Here is a 15,382-nt window from a genome sequence, read left to right on the forward strand (position 1 = left end):
ACAGATACATGGAAGTGACCGGTAACAAAGGAGATATGCATGGATGTGGAGTATAGAATAAATAAAAAAATTAAACACAGCTTTGACCACGGGGGCAGAAATGGATTTATAAGCATTACTGAGGCTTCCCTGGTGGCTCAGATGGTAAACAATCTGCCTGCAATGCAAGAGACTTGGGTTTGATCCCTGGGTTGGGAAGATCCCCTGGAGAAGGGAATGGCAATCCACTCCAGTGTGCTTACCTGGAGAATCCCCATGGACAGAGGAGCCTGGTGGGCGACAGTCCATGGGGTCACGAAAGAGTCAGACACGACTGAGTGGCAGACACTGACTGACTGAGAAATGAGTGGGCGTTTGTTCTTAGGCTTCATTTAACTTTTCTTGTGAAGGTCTTTCTTCCTTTCATTTGGAGTGTATGGAACTAAATTACCTTTCAGAGATTAATGATGTAGGAGCGACCTTAAATTATAACTCCTATCCCTGTCACTGTAAACAGGCTGTATAGAAAATGTTTTCATTTGGGGAATAACTGATTTAAAATAGCAGTGTTCATGCTCAAAGAGGTCAGTTATACAAAGAGTAGAAGGTATGTGTAGAGAAAGGTATAAGGCTGGCAGGTGTCTGCAGGAGAAGAGAAGTGAGGTATATGGGAGGGAGACAGAGAAGGTAGAAATGGTAGGGTTGGTAACCAGGAAGTGTGGCAGACATTCAGAGGGGGAAAAATTGGCAGAAAAACCAGAATATACCCTTAGGCACAAGCCAATAGCTGGGAAACGAATGAGTGAAAATTGCAGTTTGTCCATAGGAAGTCTTTTAAAAATCTTTTTAATTATTTATTTTAATTGGAGTCTAATTCCTTTACATTGTTGTGGTGGTTTTTGCCATACATTGGCATGAACCAGAGGAAGTCTTAAGAGTGGTTTGTGATCTTGGCTCCCCCATCCTTGGGAGGAGGGCAACTTTGTTCCCTTTTGGTCTATAGTACCCCCTGGTGGTACTGTTGTTAAGATTCACCAAGGTTCTTTGCTGTTGTTAAGATTCCCTGTAGTAACTTCCATGCCTAACATGGAAGAAAATGACTTCATGTGCTGGAAATAGACTGGACTAGATTTTAGGATCACATCATAAATTATTTGTTATCTGTTGTTTTAGGAATCCTCTAAATGCCAATTCCCTCTACTAAAATTTCTCTTACAGTGTATGTTGAAAAATAAGTTCCAAGTATTCTATGCCACAGCTCCAAGAATTAAGCATAAGTCACTTTTTAAAGATCAGAGGAAAGTGTTTATTTCTTCCATGTCATTTCTGATAATTTAGTGAGATCACAGCCCTTTAAAAACTTTATTGTAGATGTATATACTCACTGGAATAGGAATACCAAAATTAGTTATCTTATATGTCATTAACCTTCAAGAGTCCATGTGTGAAGGCTACATGTGTTATTATGTTAGTCGCTTCAGTCATGTCCAACTCTTTGTGGCCCCATGGACTATAGTTTGCCAGGCTCCTTTGTCCATGGAATTCTCCAGGCAAGAATACTGGAGTGGGTAGACATTCTTTTCTCCAAGGGCTCTTCCCAACCCAGAGATCTAACCAGGGTCTCCTGCATTGCTGGTGGATCTTCTTGGAAAGTTAGGAAACCTAATTTTCATGTGGTACTTGATAAATTCTCAATCTAAAAGAAACATTCTATTGAATTTGGAAAATATATTGATGCTGGTAAAGATAGAAGGCAGGAGGAGAAGGGGATGACAGAGGACGAGGTGGTTGGATGGCATCCCCGACTCAGTGGACATCAGTTTGAGCAGGCTTCGGGAGGTGGTGCAGGACAGGGAAGCCTGGTATGCTGCAGTCTGTGGGGTCACAGAGTCGGACACAACTGAGCCACTGAGCAGCAACAAATTGGATCCAGGTACTGACTTTCCAAGATTCCAAAAATTAAGTGACTCTCGCTTACTTTAAGGACTTCCCAAGGGGCACAGTGGTAAAGAATTCGCCTGCCAATGCAGGAGATACAGGAGACGAGGCTTCAATCTGTGAGTCAGGGACATTCCCTAAAGTAGAAAGTGGCAACCCACTCCAGTATTCTTGCCTGGAAAACTCCATAGGCAGAGGAATCTGGTGGTCTACAGTCCATGGGATTGCAGAGTCTCGGACATGACTGAGCAAGGAGCACACACACCCTTACTTTAAGGGGGAAAGTACAAGATTTTTCTAATATAAAAAGATGATTGGCCAATTTATTTGTGTGTATATGTGTTTATTGTGTTAAAAAAATGTAAAGGACTTCCCTGGCGGTCCAGTGGTTAAGAATCTGCCTGCCAGTGGAGGGGACATGGGTTCAATCCCTGGCCCAGGAAGATTCCACATGTGGTGGAGGCATCTAAGCCCATGCACCCAACTGCTGAGCCCATGTGCCTAACGCCTGTGCTCTGCCAACAAGAGAAGCCACCGCAATGAGAGGCGTGTGCACCAAAACGAGAGAGTAGGTCCCACTTGCTGCAACAAGAGAAAGCCCTCACGCAACAATGAAGATATTTTTTTAAAAAGACCATAAAATTTGCCATCTTAATTGCTAATTTATTTTTACTGTGGATTTATGTTACTGTACATCCCCCTGTTTTTGGTTAATGTCTGTTACCCTAGTACAGTTACTCACAGCATCTCCTTTCACTTTCTAAAGTGCCCCAGTTTGGATGATAAATTATATGGTCATCTTATTATAAAGGTTATTCATCTGTATTAAGAATGAATCTTTGAAATGGGTGTGACCAGATTCCATATTCCCTATAAGTACACAAGTTGCTAAATTCTTTGCATTGGTCACAAAGGTAAAAATGAATGTTGCTGTAGACTGATCTGATTCCTAGTCCTGTTTTCTAGATATGTTTATGTAAAATTCTCCCCTACAAACAGGATCTTTCAAGGAAATGGGCAATTTCCCCCCATACTGTTCTTAAGTTGTTTGACATGCTTAAAGCATCTTACCTTCTGTTGGGCAGAATACGGTAACTGACAGAATCAATGACAGCATACTGTCTTATAGAAATACCTTATTGTAACTTTGGATTGGAAAGAATGATAAGCCAGCCACGGAACTAATTGGGAAATCGGTCTGCCCTGAAGTCTCCAAGGGCCTTAAGATCGTTTGGCATAGAGTATACACGTGTTACTCATCTGCTCTAGATTCTGTATACCCGGACAATGGAGAAAGTTCCTAAGATGTTATTTTGCTTCTCAAATATTTGGTGCTATGATTCTACCCTGCTGCTGGTGCTAAGTCACTTCAGTCGTGTCTGACTCTGTGCGACCCCATAGACGGCAGCCCACCAGGCTCCTCTGTCCACAGGATACTTACCACCTGAGCTGTTTTAGTTTTTTTCCTGAAAAGTAGCCCTTCCCTTGATCTATTCTGTTTGAAATACTGTTACGAGAAGCTGACTCGAGTATCTTTGGCATGTAAACTATAAAAAGGTAATTTCATGCAACTACTTGAGTCTTATGGTTTTTTACATTGTGGTTTGTGAATGACACTCCCTGGTACAGCTATACAAGATGGCCCTTTTTTGAGTGCATACTATGCGCTAAACACAGTACTAGGCATTTTGCATACATGTTTGTGGTAGGAATTAGAACAAGTGCTTGAACTTACTGGAAAACTGTGGTTCGGTATTTTGTTTTGCTTTGTTTCTGTGTCTTCCTCTGCTATTTAGTGTAGTCAAGTCATGTTTTTTTTTAATTTTTAAAATTTATTTTTGGCTGTGCTGGGTCCCTGCTGCTACATGGGCTTTCCTTTAGCTGTGGCGAGAGGGGCTACTCCCTAGCTGCAGTGTGTGGGTTTCTCATTGCGCTGGCTTCTCTTGTGGAACACAGGCTCAAGGGTGCTTGGGCTTCAGTAGTTGCAGCACGTGGGTTCAATTGTTGTGATGGATGGGGTTAGCTTTTCCACTGCATGTGTGATCTTCCCGGACCAGGGATGGAACCCATGTCTCCTGCATTGGCAGGTGGACTCTTTACCCCTGAGCCGCCAGGGAAGCCTGTAAGTCAGGTTTTAAAAAAATTTTCATTTGAACAATCATTGATTGTTTTCATTTTGTTTTGTTTGGTTTTTTAGATTTCACATGTAAGTGAGATCACATGGTATTTGTCTTTCTCTGCCTGATTTCAGTTAGCATAATACCTTCTAGATCCATCCATATTGTCACAAATGGCAAGCTATCTTTTTTAACACTGAGTAATGTTTCATTGTGTGTATGTACCACATTCTTGTTTATCCATTAATTTATCATTGAATACTTATGTTACTTCCATTTCTTGACTATTATAAATAATGTTCCAGTGAACATTGGTTTGCATGTATTTTTTTTGAATTAGTGTTTTTGTTTTCTTTGGATAAATACCCAGAAGTGAAATTGCTAGATCATACAGTGGCTCTATTTTTAATGTTTTGAAAAACCTGCATATTGCTTTCCAGAATGGCTGCACCAGTTTACCGTCCTGCCAACAGTGCACAGGTTCCCCTTTTCTCCACATCTTGGCCACCAGTGGTTATTTGTTGTCTTTCTGATGATAGCCACTCTGACCGGTATGAGGTGGTATCTCACTGTGGTTCTTGTTTGCATTTCCCTGATGTTTGGTACAGCTGAGCGTCTTTTTATGTGTCTGTTGGCCATCTGCATTTCTCCTTTGGGAAACATTTATTCAGGTCCTCTGCCCATGTTTTAATCAGGTTGCTTGTTTGTTTGTTTTTTGATGCTGCATTGTTTGAATTCCTTGTCTACTTTGGATATGAACCCCTTGTCGGATGTATCACTTTGCAGATATCTTTCCCCATTCAGAATGCTGCCCTTTTGTTGATAGTTTCCTTCTCTGTGCAAAGGCTTTTCAGTTTGGTATAGTGACATGGACTGCTTTACTTTTAACCTGATAGTAGTTCTTAATTCCTTCAGAAGAAAGAAGACTTAAATATGTGAAATACTATATAGTAAGAAAACCTCTACATGAAGGACTGCTTTATTGATTTTTAACAGCATAAACAAATACCCATGCTGTCCTCTAAGAAGTCTAGATGACAGCAGAGCCCACCTCTCACCACCTACCACCATGATGACTCCTAGCCCAGGCTTAGTATCTAATAGCTCCCTGCTCCTTCGCATTCCAGACGGGTGTGTTTCTTTCTCTGTGGTTGGCAGAGCCACTTCCTGTTTGTTTCCTGCCGGCCCACATTGGAGGAGAAGTGAGGTATTGAACTGAAGCATTGGATGTAGTCTGCATTTTGCCAGCGGAAGTGGATTGTTTAGTCTGGGTTCAAGAGAGGACTAGGCAGTTTCAAGTTTGGAGTAAAAGTGGCATGCAAGACAGGCTTGCCCCACTGAAGAACTTTGTGCAGTTGCACACGTATCAAGGCAGAGAAGTGATGAAGTGAAATTAGAGACTTAAGGAGGAAAGGTCAGCTAGGACTTGCTGTGGGGACAGGGACTGACTGACCAGTCACCTTTGGCATTTTGTGGGATATTTTCAGAAGTAGCAAAGTCAGGCCTCTCTTCTGTGAAGCAAATGCTTATCTAGTGGTATGGTTAAGCTTTCTCTTATTATAATTGATTTATAGAAACCTTCCTTTTTAAAAGTTGTAAACCATTTAACTATAAAATTAGATGTAGGATGGATTCTACTCTCTGCCTTATTCTGAATCAGAGGCTGTTATGTTATCATCATGTTACACTACTCAAATAACCAATTTCTAATTGTCCCCTGGCCAGTCTTTTAAGTTGTACATGGATAGCATTCAAACCTAAAAGAAATAAAATTAAAAGTAGATGGACCATATATGAAATTCAGAATCTTGTGTCAGCTCTTATTTTGGCAATAGAAGAATACAGAACTCTCATCACAAGTCACTGTCAGTGGGGTTTTAATTGTGACTGATGTGATTGGGAAAAGGAAGTGGGGCACCTCACATTTGTATAATTTGATCGGAGTTTTGCCCTCTTTCTCTAATTCCCAAAAATATGCATCATGGAATTGGGGTTTCCCAGGGCTTCCCAGGTAGCGCTAATGGTAAAGAACCCACTTGCCTATGCAGAAGACACAAGAGACTTGGGTTCGATCCCTGGGTCAGGAAGATCTCCTGGAGGGGGACATGGCAGCTCAGTCCAGTATTCTTGCCTGGAGAATCCCATGGACAGAGGAGCCTGGCGGGCTACAGTCCATGATCACAGAGTCAGACATGACAAAAGCAACTGAGCATGCACGCGCATGTCGTCCTGTAGAGATCTGTCTCCCCAAACACCTTTTCTCTTGTTTCCTGATACTCAAAGATTTTGGCAAACACTTTGGAGAAAACCAGAGAAAATATATAGAAGACAAATTTAATTTCAGTTGTTTGCTGTTTGTGTACTAAATACAAATGACTTTTTCTTCAACCTTTTTGACCGTCTCTCTTTTTTCCTTAAAAAGGTAATAAAGGAATCACAATCTGACTGTTGAGTCAGAACTTCAACAGTAAGGGACCAGATTTAATTTGAAAGCTTAGAGAGTTCAGGTTCATTCATTTCAGCCTTGTGCCAAGGGTCCATTAAGTCAGGTGCCGTATATTCTTGGTACAAGGATGCAGCACCGGGATGTGGACATGCAAAGTCTGTACTTATGAGACACACTGTGAGTCTCCTTTTCAATCTCCTTCTGAAACTTGGCTGGTACCATACCTCCGACATAGTCCTCTGAGTGCTTTCATGTACAGACTGTATGTCTTAGAGCTTTTGTTAACATTCTATTCCTAACAGCCTTTATTTAATTCATATAGTTGTAATATCAGATCATTAAGCTAAAAAAATTCTGGATTCTAGCAGCCAACACATGATAAAATTCCTTACAGTTGAACAAACATTACTAAATTCTTGCATAAGGCCCCATTCAAAAGCATGAGCATCACAAGAGTGGCTAAAACATGGTCTTATAATCCTGGTGGGAGAAGTGAGTATTTGCTCAGCCACCGCTGATAGAAGGCAGAGAGGTCGTGCTGTATATATGTGTGTGGGGATCTTCATGACTCTCCATGGTTCCTGTTCCTGTTCAGTGATCAGGGGAGTCATTGTAGACACAGTCTGGATTTTTGGAAGTTGGTCCTGTGTGCAGAGAATTAAGTTGTTTGGATTTCTTCCTATATTGGCTTTGAGTTACTCCTTTGACTCACCACCAAACTTTCATTATTTCTTACTTGAAATATCCCAGTCATTAAAATGGATTGCAGTTAACTTTCAGATGCTTCTACATGGAAGATTCAAGAATTAAAGACAACAGTCGGGAGTTGGTGAAGGGGTTGATGCGGGATTAGATACTTCCCTTCCAAACATTCTTAGATGCCGTTTAAAACAATCTAAGCCCATTATCAGATGGAGGATGTGATATCTGGCCACTCATTATAACTTTCATATGATATTCCAGTTAATGCATTTGTAATATGATATTGCATAATATAGTATTGATTCAGTTTGATTTAATCCAATGCAGATGCATTTTTTAGCCTTAGGAGTTCTGCTTGCTTAACTCTCTTAGGACAAAGAATGTGGCTTATGCCAAAATTGAGTAATGAGTAATGGCTTCATTGTGGTTTTTCCTAATTTGCTTTTTTAAAATGTCAGTCACTAAGTCTGTTGACTGATTATTAAGCAATCTAAGTATTTTAAATATTTGTAAGTAATTAGTCTGCTCTGTGAATGGCTTGAGTAGTCATTAAAGTGGAATGTCAACTTTATTTATTGGAAATATTTGTATTTCTGTTGAAATCTCCTTTCTTTATAGGTGAAATATTGTAGTTCTCGTGGCCTTTGTTTAGTTTGCTCTTTCATGTGGTCCCACACAAAGCCGGGTTGTTATCGAAGCCATAAGCATGAGCTTGAGAGTAACGCTCTTAAAAATAACACTTGTTACACCTGGTTAGATCTGAGGCCATGATCAGATGAGTTCCATGTGTGCCCCTTGACCCTTGCCAAAGACCTAGCACTTTTCTCTGAGGTCACATCATAACCCCTAACCCTGGCCCATGATAATTTTCGTGTATTAGTTACTTCAAGGGGGATCAGACAAGGCAGTTCATCCCTGTTATTGTTGTTTAGTTGCCAAGTTATGTCCTACTCTTTTGTGACCCCATGGACTGTAGCGTGCCAAGGTCCTCTGTCCATGGGATTTCCCAGGCAAGAATACTATAATGACTGCCATTTCCTTCTCCAGGGATCTTCCCAACCCAGAGATCGAGCCCTGGTCTACAGCATTGCAGGTGGATGTTTTACCGCTGAGCCACAGGCAAAGCCTGTTCATCCCTGTACTAGTCTTGAAAACATGAGACCACTAGATTCTGGTGTCCAGTTAGCACCCAGCCCTTCACAAGGGCAGGACATGGACATAAGTGTTCTCCTCTCTCATAGTACCATATTTCCATAGAGGTGGAAATAGCCATCGACGAGTCAGATGACCAGAGCTGAAGTCCTGGAATTTGGAAATTTTTTTAAAAGTCCAATTTTACTACCTTAACTGTCTTGTGATTAGAACCATAAACTTCTCTGGATCTGTTCAGTAGTTTTTCAAACATCTTTCTAGAGTTATAATTCATATGCCATACAGTTTATCCATTTAAAGTGTATAATTCAGTGGCTTTTCACAGAGTTGTTTATTCACAGAGTTGTCCACCTATCAGCACAGTCCATTTCAGAACATTTTCATTATCCTAAAAAAAAAAAAAAAATCCCCATGCCTGGCTGTCACTGCCCAGTCCTCCCATGCCCTCTGGCCCTAAGCAACCATACATCTATTTATGTTACTGTTAGATTTGCCAGCCCTGGCCCTCATGCGTGCTTAGTTGCTCAGCCGTGTCCGACTCTTTGTGATCCTTTGGATTGTAGCCTACCAGGCTCCTCTGCCCATGGGATTCTCCAGGCAAGGATACTGGAGTGGGTTGCCATGGCCTCTTCCAGAGGATCTTCTTGACCCAGGGATCAAACCCACGTTTCCTGTGTCTCCTGCATTGGAAGGCGGATTCTTTACCTGCTGAACCATCTTGGGAAGGCACCATTTGGTTTAAATGGAATCATGCAGTATATACTCCTTTGTGACTGGCTTCTTTCACTTAGCGTACTGTTTCCAGGGGTTATCAATGTTTAGCATGTATCAGCACTTCATTCCTTTCTATTGCCAAATAATAATCCATTGTCTGGATCTACCACATTTAATTCATCCATTCATCAGTTGGTGGACTTTTAGGCTGTTTTCATCTTTTGTCTATTATGAATGATGCTGCTCTGAGGGTTCGGGTATAGGCTTTTGTGTGGACATATGTTTGCATTTCTCTTGGGGGTGTACCTAGGAGTAAAATTGCTGGGTCCCATGGTAATTCTGTGCTTACCTGTTTGAAGAATTGCCAGACTGTTTTCCGAAGATTCCATAGGATCTTATACCCTAATTTACAATGTATTAGGATTTCAGTTTCTCTATATCCTTAGCAGTCACCTGGCTCTAACCATGTGCTGTTGCATTCCGCTCTGACTGTCTCCAGGGGTTGCGTGTGGCAGCTGCTGTGCGTCCAGCTGACAGATCTGACCTGATGGAGCCCGAGCGCTCTTAAAATCCAAGGCAGTCATCTCCCAACTAAACAGCTGGCTGCTGGTCTGAATTTATTTGTTCTTGCCAGCTTTCGTTTGGAATGGTAATCTTATGTAGGGTTGCAGTGTGAGGGTGGGGGCTTCGCCCACCCTCAGTGTGTTAGTAGCTTTCTCTTTAAATCTTCAACCTAGAAGAGAATTCCTAGTGGAGAAAGAAGAAATACTTTTCGTGCTGTCCTTCTTCATGTCTGTTCTCTTTTTAAGTCCGTTCCTTCTACCTCACACCCTTGGTAACGGTGGTAGAGAAGAGTGTGTGTTTCTTTTTTTAATTAGACAGAGGCACTGGAGGCCCAGAGAGGGCCTCTGAGTTATGACCATTGGTTAATAAAAATGACAAAGTGCATTGATAACTAACTGCCACTAACTTACTCTGCCATTCTCGCCTTCCAAGTAAAGGGGGACCGTTGAACTTGCCCCAGAACTTGCTCTGCCTATAGGTCCTTTCTGTTAATATAGCACAGAAGCATGTGGTTAGAGTTTAGAAGTCTATATAATAAATGTCTGTTTTTAAAGCAGATAATTTGAACACTTTCAGTTGCCTTTTAATTAGCTTAACTCCATCTCTTCAGGTCTCCTCTCTTCTCTTTGTCCATTTTGAATCAGAGAAATTTGAAAAACATTGTATACTAATTGCAGACACCTAGGGTTCAGTTCAGTTCAGTCGCTCAGTCGTGTCCGACTCTTTGCGACCCCATGAACCGCAGCACACCAGGCCTCCCTGTCCATCACCAACTCCCGGAGTTTACTCAGATTCATGCCCATCGAGTCGGTGATGCCATCCAGCCATCTCATCCTCTGTCGTCCCCTTCTCCTCCTGCCCCCAATCCCTCCCAGCATCAGGGTCTTTTCCATTGAGTCAACTCTTCACATGAGGTGGCCAACGTATTGGAGTTTCAGCTTTAACATCAGTCCTACCAATCAACACCCAGGTCTGATCTCCTTTAGGATGGACTGGTTGGATCTCCTTGTAGTCCAAGGGACTCTCAAGAGTCTTCTCCAACACCACAGTTCAAAAGCATCAATTCTTCGGCGCTCAACTTTCTTCACAGTCCAACTCTCACATCCATATGTGACCACTGGAAAAAACCAAAGCCTTGACTAGACGGGCCTTTGTTGACAAAGTAATGTCTCTGCTTTTCAATATGCTCTCTAGGTTGGTCATAACTTTCCTTCCAAGGAGTAAGCATCTTTTAATTTCATGGCTGCAGTCACCGTCTGCAGTGATTTTGGAGCCCAGAAAAATAGTCAGCCACTGTTTCCACTGTTTCCCCATCTATTTGCCATGAAGTGATGGGACCAGATGCCATGCTCTTAGTTTTCTGAATATTGAGCTTTAAGCCAACTTTTTCACTCTCCTCACCTAGGTTTAAATCCAGGCTTTGCTATTTACAGCCTGTGTGATCTTGAATTGTTTGCTTAACCTCTCTGTGTTGAAATTGTTACATGGAAAAATAATAGTGCATATCTGATTTTAAACAAGTTAACACACATAAAGTACTTTGAAAAGTACCTGGCATGTGGAATGTGCATTAGCTATTTATCGTTTAAAGCACTCATTAAAAAAAAAAAAAAAAAAAAAAAACCCAAAACCTATAACCACCATGCTTGCTTCTACCCTTGCCACAACTCCAGCTCTTCTGGTCAAAGTTGAACAACCTATGATTCAGGTTACTTAAAAAAGATCTGATGGAATTCCCTGGTGGTCCAGTGACTAAGGACTCTTGGCTTTCATTGCCAAGGCTGTGGGTTTAATCCCTGGTCTGGGAACTCAGATCCCACATACACCTTGCTCTCCCGGCAGTTAGAATGTTAAAGGACAAGAGGAGGATGGGACCTGTCAATCATTTAGTTAGGAAACAACCAGGAACAGGTTGCCCCAAAACGTATTTTCCTAAGATTTGATGTAATGTAAATTTCTGTCTCATCTTTCTTTCTTTTTTTTTTAATCTTCTGGGATGTCCTTGGCTTCCAATGACCATAGCTGGAATCCTTCAGTATCTGGCATGATTCCAAACACACAGTTAATATGGGACTAAATAAATGTGCACTTAAATACGTAACCAGAGCTTCCTCCTGTGTTGTCTTTAACGCCTTGTTTCTCCCCCTCTTGATCTCCAGGTATCTCGGATGAAGAAATTATCAACATTACTCTTCCTACTGGGGTCCCCATTCTCCTGGAACTGGATGAGAACCTGCATACTGTTGGGCCTCACCAGTTCCTGGGCGACCAAGAGGCTATCCAAGCAGCCATTAAGAAAGTTGAAGATCAAGGAAAAGTGAAACGAGCTGACAAATAAAGTCTTTCCCACGTGCTGGCTAGGAATAGCTGCAGAAGGAGTGGCATGCAGTGTGTTATGGGTGCTCATCTTGCTTTTTTTTTTTCTTTTTTGGTCTCCCTGCCTGATTTTTCCAGATCTAGGCTCTGGGGTAGAGTTTGTAGAGGTAATTAGGTAACTTAACCTTGGCCCAGTTAAAGGCTTTAGGATGCCCAAGTGCTTATGTCATAGCCTTATGCGCTAACCCCTGCCGGCCTCCTTTTAATTAGTCACTAAGTTAGTCACCACTGGGGCTTAATCAATGTCCTAAGTTTCTGAGATGGGAAAGCCACAAATGAAGGTCAAGTTCAAGGTCGTCCTCATTCAGTAAATCAGTATTGAGTCACTACTGACGGACCTTCACTTCAATAAGACGTTTGTGTTTATAGAAAATTTCTGGGATGATAATAAAAGATATTAGATAATATGCTCTACTTAAGTACTTATTACTAGTCTTTTCCTCAAGGAAAAGGGGTACTCTCATAGGTAAGACCAGCGGCCCATTAAATGGGAGAGTCACAGATGGATTCTTCCAAAGCAGCCAGCTACAAACAGCAAGGCCCTTTGCCTCATCTCTAGTCCAGAGACATCCTGTTTGACATCTGGTGGAATTCCTTTCTGGCTGCTGGAATTAGCAGCATATAGACAGCCATGGCTGTTCATGTTCTCTTTTGTTTTTAAATATTAATCTTGGGCTCCTTAAAATTGATTTAAAAATAAGTTCTGTGTCTTAAAATGGTACCCCCAAAGTATTTCCATATGATTCATAAGTATTAAGTACAAGCTTCTGGATTAGTCTCTGCTCTCATCTTCCCATAACACAAAGAGTTGTACTGGTTTCAAAACACAGACATGCTTAATTCTCTATAAATTGAAGGTTGGGTCGGGGTGAAGGTAGAATACAGTAGGTGTAATTTCATTCACTTGAACAGGGGAAATGGTAGACTGGCACTTGTCAGGTACATTTCTTCTTTATCTGCTGAGGGCAAAACACTATGGTACATAGTCTGTAGTCCTCAGGATAGACCACAGACTGATTGATTGATTGCTCATCAATCTTAATGATACAGGATGTCTTTAGATGCTGTAGACAGGTACGTCATCATTTCTTTAAGCTACTGCCTTATGTCAAAGCAAGTGACATACGTTTCAATGATAGAGTCATCTTAACAGTTTACAACTATAATAGCTATTACAGGTATCACCAGTTTTTCACGGTTTTCCATTGGTGGATTAGTTTATTTGTATCCATTTTATAGTAAAATTGGTATTAGAAGGAAACTAATTATAAAACCCTTGCTACTGCTTGGTCTCCACTGATCCTTAAATCAAGACTTAGAGGGACTTTCCTGGCAGTTCAGTGGTTATGACTCTGAACTTCCAGTACAGGGGGCACGGGTTCCATCCCTGGTCAGGGAACTAAGACCCCACGTGCTGTGCAGTGCAGCCAAAGGATAAAAGATAGAGAAAACTTAGAGCATCAGCTGATAAAGGTGGCTGAAAAGAACATGGTTTGCTCACAGCTGGCCACATCTGCAATGCATAAGGACACGGAATGTGGCTGCTTGGCATTCCTGACCAACTACTGTCTTTTCTGCTGCCGTCCTTCTTTTCACAGTCCTGTTGCCCAAACAAAGAGCACTCTTTATGATAATTCAGAGATCAGGGCTGTGAATACAACTATCGTCTCTTCCTAGAATTCCGAACCTGTGGCTAAACGTCAACTCAGACCATTTTTGAACAGCTTCATCTCTGGAACTGGCATCTGAATTTTCCAGCCCAAGTGCTGACCTTGTCTTAAAGCAGCTCAAGAGCCCAGATTTGGATTTTCCCCTCGTCCCACCTCTAGACATCCACCTCCAGAGCACCCCCAGCAGCATGATTGTTCCTATGCACAAAGCTGTGCTCACGCTCAGTCACTGGAGTCTCACAGACTTCCGCAGAGAAGGATGATTGTTGCTGACACATTCTGGTCCAATTTTGGTTTTATTGTTTTTGACATCTTGGCTGAAATAAATGAGATTTATGAAAACTTGATGTACATTATCTTTAACAACTTTAGCACGTCAACCTTGAGACCACCTAGCGAACCTGTTTTCTTTGCATGGTTTGCAAAGTATTCAGGATTTTTGATGTAGGTACCTTGAAGTATGCCTAACCTGGATCCTTATCTTGGTATCCTCTGTACTGTGTCAAGCTGGGACCATAAAAAGGGGGAATTTTTTAAATGCAAAAAATGATAGCTTATCTAGAAATTTGGTCCTTGGCGGGCCAGGTTTGGCTTGCCCTGTAACCACCTAGCCAAGTTTCTTCTGCCCAGGCTGTAATACTTGTTATATGCAGGTCCAGTGTGGTAAGATAATAGCCATAACAAGATGCTATGAATTTTAATTTTTAAATATCTCAAATGAATCCTGTATCCCAGTACATTGAGACTTTGTTTTTCTGAAAAAAAAAAACAAAAATTCTGCCTCAGGAAAAAGGTTCTTAAAATCATCAGTGCAAATTTGAGCACTGAATTAACAAAGCATCCTCTGTTAGGATACATTACATCATGTATATTTCCTTGATAAAGATATGCAAGGAAAATTTCTCAACATGATCTGGCTATTTCCATGCTTAACCAGATTCTTTTGCCCCAAATTTGCAGACTGTTTCTCATCTTGGGTCATGACCACTTTTATTAAAATGCAGCCCTTCGTGTGCACATTAATGGCAGTGGTTATTTGTCTTCTAGCCTGGGAAACCTCCCCAGAGGCTCTGTAGCTTTGTTGCCAGATGCTTTTTTTGGTTAAAGCCAATCCCTGTTGGGCTGCAGTTGGCCAACTTGGTAGCCAGAAGCAGAAATCCTTCCAGGAAACAGAAGTCAGAGATCACATATGTTTACCCCCTTCCTACCATGTAGTAATAATTTTTTATTTTTCCAGCCCCTCTCTGTTTGACAGAATGAAGTAGGGGAACCAGCTTTACTGAACAGAAAGTTCATCATCCCCAGCATCATTTTTAATTCATTTTTATGCGCTTATAAGTGGCAAGTCTCTCTGTCTTCAAAGTTCAGGTTCCCTCTCACCTGGAAAGTCTTTCATATGTTTCTCTTCCCTCAGAAAAACAAAATTGCCTCAACATTTCAGACTCTGATCACTTTTCCTGCTTTTGTCTTCTGCGTGGTTGGATTTTGCAAGTTTGGAACTCACTTCTATAGCACTATTCGTCTTAATAAATCATGCATTGCCTCTCAGCAGATCTGACTGTGGCAGATGCTATGTTATGCTGTATCCTGAGGGTTTCCACATTGGACTGTGAGGGAAATTTTGTCCCAAGGGGAATATGAAACGACTGTACTGTAAGAATATTTTAATCATGCAATCTCTCTCTAGTGCCAAAGCTATTTAGCAAAATGATAGGCAGAATTAA

General features: G+C 41.5%; 1 protein-coding gene across 2 annotated transcripts in view; it reads left to right on the forward strand.

Moving 5' to 3' along the window:
- BPGM (bisphosphoglycerate mutase) overlaps positions 1-14,000 on the forward strand; it is a 30,343-nt gene extending 16,343 nt beyond the window's left edge. For both annotated transcript variants that reach the window (XM_061165839.1, XM_061165840.1), the window contains exon 3: positions 11,772-14,000. In XM_061165839.1, the coding sequence (XP_061021822.1) occupies positions 11,772-11,950 (179 nt within the window). In that variant the 3' untranslated portion in view covers positions 11,951-14,000. The remainder of the gene's footprint in view (positions 1-11,771) is intronic.
- Positions 14,001-15,382: the final 1,382 nt, after the last annotated feature.

The sequence above is a fragment of the Dama dama genome, chromosome 18, assembly GCF_033118175.1.
Source record: "Dama dama isolate Ldn47 chromosome 18, ASM3311817v1, whole genome shotgun sequence".
Classification (NCBI taxonomy): Eukaryota; Metazoa; Chordata; class Mammalia; order Artiodactyla; family Cervidae; genus Dama; species Dama dama.